Here is an 18,671-nt window from a genome sequence, read left to right on the forward strand (position 1 = left end):
TGTTATCAAATAGCTATGGTAACATGGTAGTGTAGGTTAGTTAGTCGGACCCCTACAAGACAAACTGATCGAGTGAGTAAATTTCCTAACTATAGCATATTGGTCCGACTTTAGTCTTATAAAATGTTAATTCGTTGGGCATTATCTATTAAGCTTATTGTTTGAGTTATTGGACTAGCGAAGTTGCCTTATAGTTCATCACTAATATTTACAAAGTAAAAAATTTGAATCCACTATTAAAAGAAAACTAAAAATGTCAAAAAATTTCAATTAGAAATGTGTTTTCTCAAAAAATAACATAATAAAATATGTAAATATTTCTATGTGCAAAAAACCAATGGCAAAAAATTTGTGGATGAACCCCGGTAAAAATCAAGGGCAAAAAACTTACAAATAATTCTATATGCACTCCTAATTCTTACTTTCATTTTTATTCCATATGACATGGTACACCTTGATTTCTTAATTTAATAGGGGTCATGATGCTTATTAGGGTGTAAATGAACCGAGCCGCTTGCAAGCGACTTTGTCAAAGTTCGGTCAAAATCGAGCTCGAACTGAATTCGAGCAGCTTGTTTAATAATCGAGCCGAACTCGAGCTCAAATATTCTAAACTTGTGACTCATCGAGCCACTGGCGCCTGGTGAGCCACGTGTGTATATATATATATATATATATATATATATATATTATTTTTTTTTTTTTGAAATTTAGAAAACTAAAATCTTTTAATACTTAAAAATTAATTTTGAAACCCCAGCCCCCAAAATACCTACCCCTAATTCTCTGCACTCGCCCCTTCTATCGCTTCCCCCAAGCCCCAGCCGACAGCTACCCCGACGAAGAAGACAGTCGACAACTGCCGAGTTCCGACAGCTACTCCGGTCTCCGCCTCCGCCCTTGCCGACGACGAAGCTGCTGCCCGGTCTCCGCCTCAGCCCCTGCCAACGACGAAGTTGCTGACTCTGAACTTAGCCTCCCCTGTGAACCAAGGTAGCGCTTCCTGGATTACTGCAGTGAAATTTATAATGTGTGCTGGTTTGCAATTGATTTATAATTTTGGTTAATGTTTCATGTTATTCACTCCCAACTCGCTTTCTGTTTCTTGATATTTAAATTTTCAATTGCTGTTCATTTTATTTTTACTTTGCCCTCGATTTAATGTGCTTTGGGTGAATATTATTTAAGTAGTCTTTTGAAATGCTAATTTCTAATGCATTATCAATGCATTTTTCAATTGCTGTTCATTCTATTTTTACTTTGCCCTCGATTTATTGTGCTTTGGGTGAATATTATTTAAGTAGTCTTTTGAAATGCTAATGGCTAATGCATTATCAATTGTGTATTTAAGTATATGCTAATGGCTTTATTGTTTAAGTATATGCTAATGGCTTTATTTTGAAATGCATTATCAACTGTGAAATGCTAATTATATAAGTATATGTTAATGGCTTTATTTTGAAATGCATTATCAAGTGTGTATACAATAGCTTTAGGTTTTCTTATGATTCATTATCAGAAATTGACAAATTGTTGATGGCTTTATTTTGAAATGCATTATTGCCATTAGCATACAATAGCTAATTAGCTAATTGCTAATGGCTTTATTTTGAAATGAATTATCACACTTTTTTAGTTTTGAATTTCTTAAATTGTGTAAATGTATTGTCATATAACATACTTGTCTGGCTATTTTTAATTACTTTCATTTGTTATCTAAGATTATGCATATTTTTTGCAAATTGAACATATATTTCTTGTTTTGAACTGCTTATCCCGGAAGAAATATCTTGAAATGTACATGGAATCAAGGATCACTGTTGTAGTGTTGTTGACTTGTAGTTTGATGTGAAGTTGTGAACTTATTTTGAATGCTTTGAACAGTGTTGTTGACTTGTGTTTGATGTGAATTTGTGAACTTGTTTTGAGTGCTTTGAACATTGAAGTTTGGACTTTTGAGTTTTTAAAGTTTTTTTTTTTTTTTTTTAAAATTATTTATGTATGGGTACAAGTGCATCAATTTTTATTATTAATGAAAACATGAAGTTAAATAGGACGAACTCGAGCTCGAACCTGAGCATAAAATTTTGAGCAACCTTACTTGATCTCGAGCTAGTGCTCAAATTCGAGCCATTTCGAGTCGAACTTTGGCTCGAGCTCGAGTTCAAGTTCGAACAGTCGAGCTAATGAAGAGCTCGAGCTCGAGCTCAACCTCGGCTTGACTCGTTTACACCCCTAAATTGCTTATCCATTCATTTTTTTCTTCCTCCAATCAAATGTGAACACAAGTGGAAGTAAAAGTTGGGAGTAGGTCTTTGCCTTTTTTGGAGTCCATGAAGTATTTTTCAAAATTTACCCTGGTAACGTATTTCTACGCCCATCAAAATCCTACTAAGGACTAACTGTCCTCCTCGCTGTGTCGTTTTTTCTCCCTCAGTTGCTCTTCTTCAGTGTGGCTCATCTTTTGAGGCGCCGCTGTCTTCATCCCAAGCCTCCATTCCACCTATCTATCTTCAGGTCTGCTGCTTCACCTTCGCTTCATTTTATACTATTTTATTTTCTTTTTATTTCTCACTTCTCCACTAAATCTTGATATAAACTGTCTTAGCTGTGGAAGTTGTTCTGTTTTCTTCCCTAAGGTATATAGATCTGCAATTTTTATGATTATATATTACTTTCTATTTCATTTGCAATAAATTAAGGTTGCGAGTTCCATTTCTTGTGCATTTTACTGACAATTGGTATTACTAGTTAACAATTTTGTAGCATCTTAGTTTTCTCTGTGAGTGGATGTAAATATGTAATATCCATCACTTTATGAGAATTTCATATCTACTTGGTGTATTTAATTTTGGTTTTGCATTTGTAGTTTTTGCAGTTCTGCTGGTAGGGAAATAATGGCAGAGGAGAGTGGGAAGAGTTTTGCTAGGAGGGATCGGTTGTTGGAAATAGAGTCGCAGGTTCAAAAGTGGTGGGAAGAGGGGGATGTTTTCAGAGCTGAGCCCAAAGATTCTCGTCCCTTGCCGGGTGAAAAGTTTTTTGGGAACTTTCCTTTCCCGTATATGAATGGCTATCTTCATCTGGGACATGCATTTTCATTGTCTAAACTTGAGTTTGCTGCTGCTTATCATAGATTGAGAGGTGAAAACGTGCTTTTGCCCTTTGGGTTTCACTGCACTGGGATGCCTATTAAGGCTTCTGCTGATAAGCTCTCGAATGAGATTGAGATGTTTGGAAATCCGCCTCAGTTTCCGGTTGCAGAAGAAGAGGAAACTGATGAGCAAGAAGTGAAGGCGGAGGGTGAGGGTGTAGGGAATCAGACTGCTCCAGGTGGAAAATTTAAAGGGAAGAAGTCAAAGGCTGTTGCAAAGACTGGTGCTGCTAAGTTTCAGTGGGAAATCATGAGAAGCTACGGTTTGTCTGATGAGGAGATTGCTAAATTTACTAATCCGTATCACTGGCTGACATTTTTCCCACCGCTTGCTGTGGAGGATTTGAAGGCTTTTGGGTTGGGTTGTGATTGGCGGCGCTCATTTATTACTACTGATATGAATCCATATTTTGATTCCTTTGTGCGGTGGCAAGTGAGGAAATTAAAATCCTTGGGAAAGATTGTTAAGGACCTCAGGTTTGCCATATATTCTCCCAAAGATGGGCAGCCGTGTGCTGATCATGATCGGGCTTCAGGGGAAGGAGTTATTCCCCAGGAGTATACTCTTATCAAGATGGAGGTTGTTGCACCTTTTCCATCAAAGATGAGTGTTTTAGAAGGTAGAAAAGTGTACCTTGCTGCTGCTACATTAAGGCCAGAGACAATGTATGGACAAACAAATGCTTGGGTACTGCCAGATGGGAAGTACGGTGCATATGAGATTAATGATACAGATGTTTTTATCTTGACTTATAGGGCTGCTCGTAATCTGGCTTACCAGAGGCTGTCACGCAAACCCGAGGAGCCAACTTGTTTGGTTGAATTGACTGGTCAAGATCTTATTGGGTTGCCCCTGCGCTCTCCTTTAGCTTTTAATGAAGTTATATACACTTTGCCGATGCTATCAGTTCTTACTGAAAAGGGTACTGGTATTGTAACCAGTGTTCCCAGTGATTCTCCTGATGATTACATGGCCCTTCATGACTTGAAGTCTAAGCCAGCCTTCAGGGCCAAATTTGGTGTCAAGGATGAATGGGTCTTGCCCTTTGAGATTGTGCCTATCATCAATCACCCAGATTTTGGAGACAAATCAGCCGAGAGAATTTGCATAGAGAAAAAAATTAAAAGCCAGAATGAACGAGATAAGCTTGATGAGGCTAAGAAAGTAATCTACAAAGGTGGTTTTTATGAGGGAACCATGGTTGTTGGAGAGTTCTCTGGAATGAAGGTCCAAGATGCTAAAAGTTTGATCAGAAGCAAGCTTCTGGAGATGAATCAAGCTGTAGTGTACAGTGAGCCTGAGAAGAAGGTCATTTCAAGATCTGGGGATGAGTGTGTCGTGGCTTTGACTGATCAGTGGTATATCATCTATGGGGAACCAGAATGGCGGAATGCTGCAGAGGAGTGCTTATCCGGTATGAATCTCTATTCTGATGAGTCCCGTCATGGTTTTGAGCACACTTTGAGCTGGCTTAACCAGTGGGCTTGCTCACGCAATTTTGGGCTTGGTTCTCGCATTCCTTGGGATGATCAGTTTTTGGTTGAATCCTTGTCTGATTCCACACTTTATATGGCATATTATACTGTATGCCATCATTTGCAGAAAGGGGATATGTATGGTAGCGACCACTCTTCAGTGAAACCGGAGCAGTTAACGGATGAAGTTTGGGATTTCTTGTTTTGTGGAGGGCCATATCCTAGTTCTTCTGACATATCTTCTTCTCTCCTTGAGGAGATGAAAAGGGAATTTGAGTATTGGTATCCATTTGACCTCAGAGTTTCTGGCAAGGATCTTATTCAGAATCATCTTACTTTCTGCATCTACAACCACACTGCCATCTTGCCTAAGCACCTTTGGCCACGCGGTTTCAGGTGCAATGGTCATATTATGCTAAACTCTGAGAAGATGTCCAAGTCTACAGGTAATTTCAGGACCCTGAAGCAGGCTATTGAAGAGTTCTCAGCAGATGCAACACGATTCTCTCTTGCTGATGCGGGTGACGGAATGGATGATGCAAACTTTGTGTTTGAGACGGCTAATGCTGCTATCTTACGTCTCACGAAAGAAATCGCATGGATGCAGGAGGTTCTTGCAGCAGAGTCGTCTTTGAGAAGTGGAGTGCCATCCACATATGCTGATCAGGTATTCGCTAATGAAATGAATATTGCAGTCAAAGCAACAGAGAAGAACTACGGCGAATATATGTTCAGGGAAGCTCTGAAGACAGGTTTCTATGACCTTCAGGCTGCTAGGGATGAATACAGGCTATCATGTGGGTCCGGGGGCATGAACCGTGATCTATTATGGAAGTTCATGGATGTTCAAACCCGGCTTATTGCTCCAATCTGCCCTCATTATGCTGAATATGTCTGGAAGGAACTTTTGAAGAAAGATGGGTATTGCATAAAATCTGGGTGGCCAAAAGCCGAGGCACCAAATCTCACCCTCAAAAAGGCTAACAAATATTTGCAAGATTCAATTGTCTCGATGAGGAAGCTCCTGCAGAAACAGGTTTCTGGATCGAAGAAAGGCAACATAAATGTGAATGCTCAAAACAAACCCACGGTGGGGTTGATATATGTCAATGAGCAATACGATGGGTGGAAAATGGAGTGTTTGAACATACTCAGGAGGAAATTCGACATGGCCTCGCGCACCTTTTCACCCGACAAAGAAATCCTCGCTGAACTACAGCAGAGCTCAATTGCAAAAGAAGGCAATTTCAAGCAAATACAGAAGCTATGTATGCCATTCCTGAGATTCAAGAAGGATGAAGTTATGGCCGTAGGGGTTCAGGCACTGGATCTAAGACTTCCATTTGGCGAGATTGAGGTCCTCGAGACAAACTCAGACTTGATCAAAAGACAGCTTGGTCTTGAAAGATTGGAGATTTTGTCTGCTGCAGATCCAACTGCAATTGGAAGAGCCGGTCCTCATGCATCGCTTTTGAAACAGAATCCTCCATCACCTGGGAATCCAACCGCAATCTTCATCAATGAGTAAACTCAAAGACAAACTTTTCTATTGCCATTCACATCTGGTTTAAGTTGTAATTTTTGTGGTTTCTGGATTTTGCTATACTGATTGTAGTTTCATCATTGGATGTTAATTATATTGTAAGCAGACTAGCAATACTGTTTTAATCCATTCTGGCATTTTCTCTGAGGCAAAATGTTAGTAGGTTTCTGACCCCCCGAAAGTAGTACTGGTTTTTTAATACAGCTTATCAGTACCATGCATCCTGGTGATGGAGTTTAAGTTTAGGGTTAACATTCAAGTCGAATAAAAGAATAATGGAATTTTCCTCACCAATCTCACCCTAAATTGCAACCTTACTGACAAAGCTGACAAAATGAGTTCAACTCAAAACTCATTTTTAAGCGAGGCTGGTCACGCCGGCATGTTTAATTAAGAGGAGCGATAGAGGAAAGATGAAAGAGGAAATAAGAGAAAAAAGTGAGATTTTATGCTATTATGAGTTCTTGTACAGTTTTTATGAAAAAAAAAGATATGACAACATTTATGCTCCAAGAAAGAATAATTGTGGAAAGGACAAAAGCTTACCTTAGGGACCATAGAGAAGTAAATGAAAACGAAGCACAAAGTCTCATTGTCAATCAGCTCCACTGTTAGATGGGAGAAACCCCATTCACTCTTGCTCAAACTTAATGTAAATGTTGCTAATGACAAGTATGGAGGTAAGATGGGGTTCTGGCGTTCACCAAAAGAAGCTAGGCCATGACCATTGGAATATAGGAAGTTTTTTGTTCATGTAGATATCGCATTTTTGTCCACTTGGTAACTCGAGAGTCTGTTTCCAAGCTAGATCACGAAAAACAATTTTACCTAATTTTGAGTCCCTTCAACATATAATATGCCATCTTGTAATTGTGAGTCCGTTTCCAAGCTAGATCACGAAAAACAATTTTACCTAATTTTGAGCCCCTTCAACATATAATATGCCAACTTGTAATTGTTGCTAATGACAAGCATGGAGGTAAGATGGGGTTCTGGCATTCACCAAAAGAAGCTAAGGCCATGACCATTGCAATATGGGAAGTTTTCTGTTCACGTAGATATCTCGTTTTTGTCCACTTGATAGCTTGAGAGTTTGTTTCCAAGTTAGTTAGATCACGAAAAATAATTTTACTTAAGTTCGAGCCCCTTCAACATAATATGACAAACCCTCAGCTGGGGTAAGAATCAAACCTATGACATTTCATTTGAAATATTAATAGTGCACGATGCCATCAAACTACAATATACTTGACAATTATTATGAATATGTTAGATTGTAGTCATCAATTTTTTTAATTTTTGTTTTTTAATTTTTTACCCCCTCCTTTCTACTCGGCATTATTAAAACAATAAAACGTCCTCAAGAAGCCAACCACTGTGGTTGTTCTAACAAAATGGCCCACATCCAGACCATATTAAACTTGTATGATTCTCCAAAATTGCATCTCAGTTTTCTAACTCTTTTGTTGCTTCCAAGTACTTCACTCTTCCGAGTACGCCACGTCAAGCCAGTTACAGCTAGTGCATTAAATGCGTAGACTGATTTGATTAGTATAAATAGGAGGGTCTCCCCTCACTTCTCATCTTCATATGATTGTAACATCAACTACTCACTACTTGTAATCTCCACTCTGCAACATCAATCTACATCGCGGTCTACACCCCGTGTAACCGTTCAAATTGCAACTTGCACTTTGCACTTGCAACCTGCGCTCCGTAATAGCAACTTGCTCACCCTGTAATAGCAACCTACTCACCCCGCAATTGCAACCTGCACTACTCTAGCAACCTGCTTGTAACCACTTACCACTCGGAATACCACTCAGCCTCGGACTGCCCGATCGCCCTATGGTAGATCGATCGGCTGACCTACGAGTGCGCTCCGGCTTATTCACAAACATATGTATTCATAGAGTAATCGTAACCACCGGTTCTATTTACGCTATCAATGACATTGCTACATTTAGTCCTATTATTTTAATTTTGCCATATTACATCCATGACTTTCTGTTAAAAATTCCATTATTTTACTGCTAGAACTAACAAATAACAAAGAAAAAGTCATTACACATATCGTAATTCATATTTCAAACACATTAGAAATATCATAAATGTCAAAGGATGTAATATCGTAACTCATAGAAATATGAGTTACAGTAGGTATATAGATTTTTTTTTTCCTTTGTTATATGTCAATTTAAAGATATCTCTATATTTCAATATCATAACTGATATTTCTAACGGTAAAATAATGGAATTTTTAATGGAAGATTAATGATGACAATCAAATAAAAGTCATGGATGTAATATGACAAAATTAAAAGAATAGGACTAAATGTCGTAATGCCATACTAGTCGAGGACTAAAAGTGAAAGTTGCTCAAAGTCATAGATGTAATATGTCAAAATTAAAAGAATAAGACTAAATGTGGCAATGTCACAATAGTCGAGGACTAAAAGTAGAAATTATTCAAAGTCATGGATGTAATATAACAAAATTAAAAGAATATGACTAAATATGACAATGTCACAATAGTCAAGGGCTAAAAGTGAAATTTGTTCATAAATTGTGTATCTAAGTCAGAACAATATCAGCATTCAAAACTCGGGTCCACAATCCACAACCTAATGCTAACCCTTTATAAAAATATTTAAAAATGTATAAGTCTTATAATTGAAAACACCCTTGGCGTATTAATTAGTTGTAATAGATAGCTTAACTTTAATTTATTAACATGTTACCGTATTATTTAACTAAATTTAATTTTGTTAGAATATAATGCTCCTATTATAGCCACGACGTCTAATCTGTGAATAATTATTGCATTTAATTATCAAAGTCAAAACATACTATCAAATCAATATCTTAATTTCTGTTTTTCAAATGAGCTAAATCAGCTAATGATGAGTTCATGTAAAGGTAGCAATATATATATATATTAAAATAAACGTTACATTTTTCCGCTCATTGTAGACAAAAAATTTAGTTTGAAATTTGAAATCAGTCAATATAAGATTACAATACGTAACAAAATTAAATTATATTTAAGTTAATACCTTAAATTCAGTACATGTATATATATATATAAAGCTTACCAATCAAATAAAGTCATTACTGATTCAACCTTCAACCTTAATTACACAGAAAATAGTATCTTAAATTTGTATACATAACTGATTATATGTAAATAAATTTGGTATATAGAATCATTATATATGCTGTACCGCCCCGTGACCCTAGTCGGCAAAAGAACCACAAGGAGGTAAACCAGCCTAGGTTACCCATAGCTGACCGGCTCAAACCCAAGGGTTCGAGGATTGAACCTCCAACCTCTCGGCTATAAGTAAAGCACTCTTACCACTTGGGCTGTCCTTACGGACACACATACACTACTTTTTGTTTTTATAGGTCGCCGCCTAGACCGCCTAGGCGCTAGTCTACCGCCCGACTAGCGCCTAGTGCCTACTGCAACCATGGCTGTTGCAAGAAGCTGTCACCAAACACTCATGTTAGCTATTTAATTAAGTCAAACAGTTAATAGTGGCCAAACAAATCAGAATTGACTAATAAGCTAGGTTACCGAACAACACTTTAGTCTATTGTCAGCGATGGTTATTTTATAACCTTTAATAGTTGAATTAATATGCACGATTAATCGGGACCAAAACTTGAATTGATATGTACCATTTACTGGGACAGTTTGCCTAACTTTGTACATTAGTGTATAATGAACCGAATAAATACATTCAGAAAAGTCTACTGTCAGTAATGGAGACTGAAATTGAAATAATAATAAAAATAAAATAATAATAATAATAATAATAATAATAAAAATAATAATGATATTGTTTGGACTGGGTCCATCATGAACTGGGGTCTATAAGAAAAGGCCAAGATAGTTGCCCAAATAATAAATAAATAATATTATCTTGATAGGTGTCAAAGATACCTATAAAAAAGGGGTCTAATTGGGATTTGAATTGTGATGTTTGATGCTTTTTTTGTGGTTAATTTATGGTGCCATGTGCTTTAATGTGCTAATTCTTGCATAGCTCTATCGCTTGGTGCACTTCTAGATGGTTTTTGGAGGTTTGAACTTAAGAAGTGGACATATGGTTTCAACTGGGAATACTTGAAGGAAGAAGTGCGAAAGGGAGCCTGCCCACGACTGGTCCACACTCGGGGACGAGGCATGGGCTAGAAACAGAGAGTCCCACGTTGCCACCCACGACCATGGACAACAACGCATTAATGAAAGAATCCACGACCTGTCCACGTGCGTGGAGCGGGAGTGGACGGATCACTTATGGCAAAGCGCGCGGGAATTTAAATCGCAAGATTGGAGGCTGAGAGGAGATGATTTCTTTTATCTTATGTTTTAGTTAGTTGATGTTAGAGAGCTCTAGAGAGAGAAATTAGAGAGAAGGAAGATCAATTGTGTACATTCACATTGAAGATTTGATCTTGAATTGAAATTCAATTAGGTAATTCTTGCATTGATTGCTTTTAAATTTCATCTTGCATTTACATTCTATTGTTTTAATTCTCAAATTAGGAATTGAATTAGGGTTTATGCTCCACATGAATATGTGTGGCTAATTAGGTAGGGATTAGATTGGAATTCCTTTAGTTCTTGCACTCTAGCACTTAATTGATGAAATTGAATTGAGTTAATGCTTCATGATCATCTTTGTTGTATGCATTGGTTTGCTTGATCTTGGTTAATTGGAGGCCTAAATGAGCTATGATTGTAGGTTGTAGGCTTAGCAAGAAATTGCAAGTGTGCAATAGCCTTGGTGTGTGCAACTCCCGTCCTAAGTCCGAAAAGACTAGGTCCGGAGGAGGTAGGTAGAAAAGACGTTTGATAAAATGTCCCAACCGAATGAGGAAGTGGAGTCCAAGTTTGACGCAACTTAGTGAAGTGCCTTAAGCCTCCTTAGAAATCATGGGTTGTTAACTTGACCAAACCGTGAGACTATTGAGTGCAAGGACCGGGAAACCAATCTAATCCTCTTGTTTTCATTGATCTTCTTTTGCGTATTGCCTTAGCTTGTTAGTCGTTTCCACGATGAACTTTGCTCTCTTTGGTTACCCATTGTCAATGCATCCGTAGTAATCTTGTCCAAAACTCTCCAATTTGACGTCCTTTCATGTCATAGTTATAGCCCAAATAATGGACTAAGGATAATAATGATGTTGCTAGGAGTCGAACCCTAGTGTATAGGTTGAAGGTTAGAAGTTAGAACCACAAACCACTAAACCAAGATTATTGTAATAGTCCAATGGGTGATGTCTTAAGACGAAATAATGGTGCATATTTATAGTGTAGAGGCCCCTTTAGATGCTTGACAAATGTACGACTATAGCTTGGCTTCATTCTTGGCGATACGCATATCCCCCACTACCTGTATGCTAGCAATATTCACACAGGTAATAGAGCATCCTACCTTCAAGTACATGATATCTTGAGTGGCTTGGGTGGTTGGTGATTGTGTTGTTATGCTGTAATGGGTTTAAAACCTGTTGGTTGACCTTCATTAATATTTTGCTTCCTTTCACACCCACCTTCAACTTTTTGGGCCACCATTCTTTTTCACCACCCCCTCAACGTTCTGTGATATCTCTCTACTCCTCCAATAAGTTATTTTCTAACCGTAGAAACTCCTCATTTTCCTGGTCATCATATTGGTGTACCTTTCTGGTCGGGTGGAGGATTCTACAAGGACTTTAGCTTTGAACCCGTAGGTCAAACTAAAGGGCGTCTCTCCAGCAGCTCGATGCAGTGTGGTCTAGTGAGCCTAGATGATGTAATCTAGCTGGTCAACCAAAGCACCGCCCTCATCTTCGACCCTTTTCTTTAACCCATCCATCATCGTCCTGTTCGCATTTTTGACCAGTCCGTTAGCTTACGGGTAGGTGACCGAAACCTTGGTATGTCTAATAGAGTAAGTGGAGCAAATTTACCAAACTGTCAATTATCAAATTGTTGGTCGTTATCTATGACCAAATGCTCAAACCAAAATGACAAACAACTTTTTTTTTTCACAAGAACCTTGGACATTGATATTCGGTGATGGTGACTAATGGCACTTCTATCCATTTGGTGAAATAGTCAATAACAACTATGTAGAATTTGTGTCGTCCAGGTGCCCAGGGCAGTGAACCTAGAATATATACTCCTCATTTGGAAAATGGGATGGCTGTTGTGATCAGCGTGTAGAACGTGGATGGTCGGCTTTGTTTACCCTCAAACTTTTGGCATACTCTGCACGGAAGAATCTTTTGGATGCAATCCCGGACCATACTAGGCTAGCAGTATCCTTGTATGAGTAATTTTTAGGCTAAGGTATTGGCGCCCTGGTGAACGATGGACACTCGGCTATAGGCTTCTTCCATGATTTGGTCAGCCTTCGGGGCAAAAGCCATTTGAGTACAGGTCTGCAGAAGAACTTCTTGTATAATTGTTCATCTAAGATAGGATAAACAAGGGCCCTTTGCTTGACTTTTGCTGCTCCATCTTGATCAAAGGGGAGCTCAACATGATTTATATATCTCTTTAGGTTTTCTATCCAGTCGACCAGGGTCCTCACCTTGATGGGGAACACCGCGGTAACCAAGAGGCAATCTTTATTTGACAACCATATGACTTTTTTCTTGCAAATTTTTATGAGATGTTCGAGTACTCCTCCTAGAGAGAGTTTGGAGAGTAAGTCTACTTCTAAGTTCTCTATGTGGGGCACATGATATATCTCATGAGCTTCTAATTTTCTTAACAGTCTCTCAACCACATCTTTGTACAGTTTCATACTTTTCTTTTCAATTTCGAAGGTCCCTTTGATCTATTCCACAACTACTCAAGAATTAGTGCGAATGCGTAATCTCCGAGCGCCTAGGGCGGTCGCTAGTCAGATGCTGTCGGTCATTGCTTCTTACTCCGCCTAGTTGTTGGAAGCTTTGAACTAGTATTCTGACGTGTAATATACCTTAAATCCTTCTAAGGATGTCAGCATGATTCCCTCCCCCCGCTCCTCACAATGTTTTGTGCATGCTGCCCCGTTGGCATTTATCTCACACCAGCTTGACTATTTGGACGAATGTGGCTCTTCATTTAGACTACACGCTGAGCATTCTAAAATGAAATCTGCTACTGCATGTGCCTTAATTAATGGTTGGGGTTTGCATTCTAGCTCGTATTGTGTTAGGTCTATAGCCCATTTTACCATTCTTCCAGTAGAGGTCGGACTTCTCCAAATACTAGTGAGCAACTGATTGGTCAAGACTTCTATGCGATGCGCTTGAAAGTAAGGGACCAACACTCGGACGATGACTACCAAGGTGTAGACTACTTTATCTACCAAACTTTCGAAATGGGTTGGCGGGGAGGGGCCTACCAAAGCCCGTCATATGGTGGAGGCGGGCTAAAAAGCCCACCAACATTTAGGTGTAAATGAGGCCGGCTCGCGGGCCTTAGCGGGTCGCCAAATTTGAAATGTTATAAATTTAAATAAAAATTAGTATAAAAAAAGTTAATAAGTGTATACTAAAATAATTTGGATTATTCAAACATATATTATTGCATTTGTAATTTGTTAAATAAAATAAAACCAATAAAATAATAAGTTCTAATGAATAATCAAATAAATAATTTATTAATCTATTAGCCAATAACAAATAATTTATACAATTTACTAATTACTAATACAAAATATATAATTATATAAAATGGTGTGTATATATACACACTAATATTAATAATGTGTACATACTAGGTGAGCTCCCGTAGGCCCGCGTTTTTGGTGCGGCAGGAGGGGGCTAGCCTGACGGGTTAAACCCATTTTGTTAGCTCTATCTAGATTTGGTCTCTGTTCTTCTTAATAGCTTGCTGATATAGTAGATAAGATATTGCACTTTGTTTTCATCCATCACTAATACAGAGGTTAGTGCTCGGTTTGAGACAACTACATAGAGGTACAAGGTCTCATTAGGGCCGGTTTTTTTTATTTGTATGGCCCTGTGCTAGTAAATAAGTAAGACCCTATCAAAGTATAAATAAACTGCGAATTGAAAAAAAAATTGCAAAGAGAAAAATGCAAAAAAAAAAAAATAATAATTTTGGGCCAATATAATCACAAATACATATACTAACTATTAGGCAGGGTTGGACTAGGGGCCCCCAAAATTTTGGGGCCCTATGCTGTTGCACATCTTGCATGCCCTAAAATCCGGCCCTAAGTCTCACCTTCCTACGGTTTGGACAACAAGAGATGGGGCAACAAGTACCTTTTTAATTCTTCAAAGGATGACTGGCACTCAGTATTCCATTTGAAGCCTTCTCTGTTCTTGATCAGTTCGAAAAAAGGCAATGGTCGTTCTACAGATTTCGACTAGAATCAACTACTACAGAAATCATATATAACGTAGGCCATTTAACGTCGCTAGGGGCCCCAAAAATTTTGGGGCCCTGTGCTGTTGCACATCTTGCATGCCCTAAAATCCGACCCTAGGTCTCACCTTCCCACGGATTGGACAATAAGAGATGGGGCAACAAGTACCTTTTTAATTCTTCAAAGGATGACTGGCACTCAGTATTCCATTTGAAGCCTTCTCTGTTCTTGATCAGTTTGAAAAAAGGCAATGGTCGTTCTGCAGATTTCGACTAGAATCAACTACTACAGAAATCATATATAACGTCGGCCATTTAACGTCGGGTATATGAATAACCAATGTTAAAGGTTAAATAAATAAATAAAAATTTAAAACAATTTAATGTCGGTTATTTACTAATAACTAACGTTATAACTAACAAATAAAAAAAATACAGACTAATATATGACGTCGGTTATATACTTAACTGCTGTTGTATTGCATTTTAGATTGTTTTTTTTTTTAATTTCATATAAGACTTCAGTTAGTAAGACAACCGACATCATATTATTTTTATTATTTTTATTTTTTACGTCGATGAAGCGATACGGCGTGGGTTAGGTCTTTAGCCGACGTCGTATCGCTTCGTCAATAACGATTCACTAACCTACAACGGTTGTTCTTCTTAAAAACTGACGTCGTAAGGTTTTTATTTAATACCCCGTTTCAGACCATCCCATTTTGAAAGTCATTTCATTGTCGTTCGTCTTCTTCGCGCATATCCGCCGTTTCAGACCATCTACACTGCCACCAAGTTGCACAACTACCGCCATCCACCGCCGAGTCGCTCAGCCACCGCCATCCACACCGCTCACCATTTGCTTCGTCTTCTTCTTCTCGCTGTTTGAACACCACTGCTGTCGCAACCGAGCCACCGCCGCAGCAACAAATCGACCATCGCACCTCCAACAGCCGCGCTACATCGCCGTCCGACCACCGTCGCACAGAAATCCGGTAAGTTTCTTTGTTTTTTAATTATTATTCTAATTTCTGAATTATTGGAGTTGAATATATATATATTTGGAATTATTTATTAATGTATTTTGAATTTTAGGAATTATTAGGTGTATATTTTGAATTTTATAAGTTATTGGTTATATATTTTGAATTTAGGAAATTATTGTATATATATTGTGTATATATTTTGAATTAATGTTAATATATTTTGAATTATAGAAATTATTGTGTATGTTAGGAATTATTATTATAATATTTCGAATTATTGTTAATTTATTTTGAAATTTAGGAATTAATGTTAATATATTTTAAATTTTAGGCATTATTGTTAATTTATTTGAATTTTAGGTTTTTAGTGTGAGATGTTTTGATTAGTTTTTTACTTTTAACTTGTACATCAAACCTAACTTTACACAACTTGGAAGTGTAATAATCTAAGCATAATCATATATTAGTTTTTTTCTTTGTTTTTTTTTTCTTTTCAATTTTAATATAAGTAAATCGTGGTTAAATTTCATTGTAGGTGATTACTTTGATTCGATGTTTGCTTATCGATGTGGACAAATCTTTGGTGAAATAAGATCTTTATTTATTTATTTTCCTACGAAGTTTCGGCTTTCCGTTGTGCATCCGGTGATTGGCCACACCGTGGTCTATGCTTATTTATGTTTTCAGCTTTCTCTTATGCATCGAGTGATTAGCCACACTGTGGTATATGTTTAAATTAATTTTAGTTATTATATTATGATGATTTTAAATTGGCCACACCGTGCTCTATGTTTATTTATGTTTTCGGCTTTCTCTTGTGCATCCGGTGATTAGCCACACCGTGGTCTATGTTTAAATTAATTTTAGTTATTATATTATGATTATTTTAGATATTTGTTGAATCAATGATTGAATGTTAACAAAATTTTAATTAGAGTCAATATTATTTTAGATTGACTTGTCATGGATAAAAGTTGGATGAATGCTTCTCGGATTAGTAAGGAATATGATGACGGATTTTGTGAATTTTTGGACTTTGCAAAACGTCGTCTTCCAAATAATAATGGAAGGTTTTTTTGTCCCTGTAAGAAGTGTTGCAGAATTGTCATATTATGGTGTGATTGAAGAAATATGAGATGTTGATTATGTTCAGTTTAGGGTGCCGATGTTCCGATGTAACTGGGTAGATAGTAAACATGGTGTGAAAGCTGATGAGTTAGGATTTACACTTGTAGAGCTGAACAGGGAAGGTCACAAAAATGAGCAATTCATAATGGCATCCCAAGCAAAACAAGTATTTTATGTTACTGATTCTTGTGATAAAAAAAATGGTCAATTGTCCTTCATGGAAAGACAGAAAGTATTGGTGATATGAATGAAGATGTTAGTTTAGATCTTGAGGAAATACCACCATTTTCTTCAAGTTTATTGCCAATTGTTTTGGATAATGAGATAGATGAAGTGCATGCATCACAGGATGATCATCATGAAGGGATATGGAAGCATTGATTATTATTTGTAATGCTTTAACATTTTCTTGTGTTTACACTATCTAAATATTTATATTTATATTTATGTATATTATTTTTTTGTCATTTACTAATAATTTCTTTGTTAAACAGACATATGGATTCATCAAATGATCTCACTAATGATAGTACCACCCAAGGTACTAATACTACTGCTAATAAGAAGAGGGGTGCCACTCGACTGAAAAAATTAATTTTAGAGCGTGCTAGTGCCGAAAAAAAGAAGGTAGTTGAACTCCAAATTCTAAAGTTATGTTTCATTGTTGAGACGAAACAAAGTTCCTATCACAATATGATCATGGCATGATGCCCCAGAAGAGAGTAGAGAGCTCATTTAGGATGATATCTTGGTATGTAACTTATTTTTTAAATTTAGATATTTAAAAACAAAAAATTAATATAATCTTGTCTTGTAGAGTGTTTATGATATTGTAGAGTGCTTTACCTCGACACTTTTGACAAGTTAGGACTGGATAGAGATATCCTTAGGCTGGTCATGACCCCTTTGGCTGGGTTCACAGGTGATTCAATCGAGGCTGAAGGTGCTATAAAGTTGTTGGTCGAGTTAGGCACCTGCCCAAAAACTACCATGGTTGAAATGGAATTTGTAGTCGTCCGTCTGGAGTGTTCTCACAACGCGATTTTGGGGAGGCCAGGGCTGGAGAACTTAGGAGCCTTAATCTCACTAAAACATCTGTGCATGAAATTCTGAACACCCATGGGAGTAGGAGCGGTATGAAGTGATCAGAAGATAGCTCATGACTGTTACCTACAGTCTTGCCGCAAGATAGGAAAAGCGGATCTACGGATCCACACCATTACAAAGAAAGATGACATGGCGGAGCGGACCTTGGAACGACCTGAACCAGCGGTCGAGTTAGAAGAGATAGAAATTAATCCGACCTTCCCTGAAAGACGAGCAAGGATCGGTAAGGGTCTATGCGAAGTTGTCAAAGAGTCGGTGGTACGAGTGTTGAGAAAATATAAGAAAATCTTTGCATGGGGACCTAAAGATATCCCCAGGGTGGACCGGTCCATAATAACTCACCGGTTGGCGGTTGACCCGACTTACCGACCTGTAGTTCAAATGAAGAGACATCTCTTGACAGATCGACGAGAGTTTTTGAAAAAGGAAATTAATGCATTACTAGCTGCTGGCCATATTCGGGAAGTAAAATATCCTAAATGGTTGGCCAACGTGGTGTTGGTCCCGAAGCCACCGTTGCCAAGGATCGACCAGATGGTGGACGAGACAGCGGGATGTGCTTTACTGAGTTTTATGGACGCCTTCCGAGGTTATCATAAAATCTTCATGCACGCACCCGATGAAGAGAAAACTACTTTCGTGACCCCGGATGGAGTGTACTGCTATCGAGTGATGCCATTCGCCTTGAAGAATTCTGGTGCGACCTATACTAGAATGGTGTTGCAACTATTCAAGGACCTGTTGGGAAAGACTATGGCCGCCTACGTTGATGACATGCTCGTGAAAAGTCAAAAGTAGGAAAGTCATGCGGACGACCTTGCTGCTAGCTTTCAAGTTATGGAGAAACTGATGTTGTCAGTATGTGGTGAGGTGAATGTGGTAATGAAAGGTGTTAAA

The 18,671-nt window shown here is 37.9% G+C and overlaps 1 protein-coding gene across 4 annotated transcripts; it reads left to right on the forward strand.

Annotated features, from left to right (window-relative positions):
• Positions 1-766: 766 nt before the first annotated feature.
• LOC116009843 (leucine--tRNA ligase, cytoplasmic-like) lies at positions 767-6,324 on the forward strand. 4 transcript variants are annotated; one of them, XM_031248994.1, is made up of 3 exons: positions 767-993; positions 2,438-2,517; positions 2,870-6,324. In XM_031248994.1, exon 3 carries the CDS (start codon positions 2,898-2,900, stop codon positions 6,153-6,155), a length of 3,258 nt encoding a protein of 1,085 aa, XP_031104854.1. In that variant the 5' UTR covers positions 767-993; positions 2,438-2,517; positions 2,870-2,897; the 3' UTR covers positions 6,156-6,324. The 4 variants fall into 4 exon arrangements, with proteins under 4 accessions (XP_031104854.1, XP_031104856.1, XP_031104855.1 ...); XM_031248996.1 differs by having other exon boundaries at positions 2,879-6,324; XM_031248995.1 differs by lacking the exon at positions 2,438-2,517.
• The last annotated feature ends 12,347 nt before the right edge of the window (positions 6,325-18,671 follow it).

Source organism: Ipomoea triloba, chromosome 2 (assembly GCF_003576645.1).
Source record: "Ipomoea triloba cultivar NCNSP0323 chromosome 2, ASM357664v1".
NCBI lineage: Eukaryota > Viridiplantae > Streptophyta > Magnoliopsida > Solanales > Convolvulaceae > Ipomoea > Ipomoea triloba.

What these genes read in the sequence shown, in the direction of transcription:
- LOC116009843 (XM_031248994.1), top strand. Translation starts at nt 2,898, where the DNA reads ATGGCAGAGGAGAGTGGGAAGAGTTTTGCTAGGAGGGATCGGTTGTTG.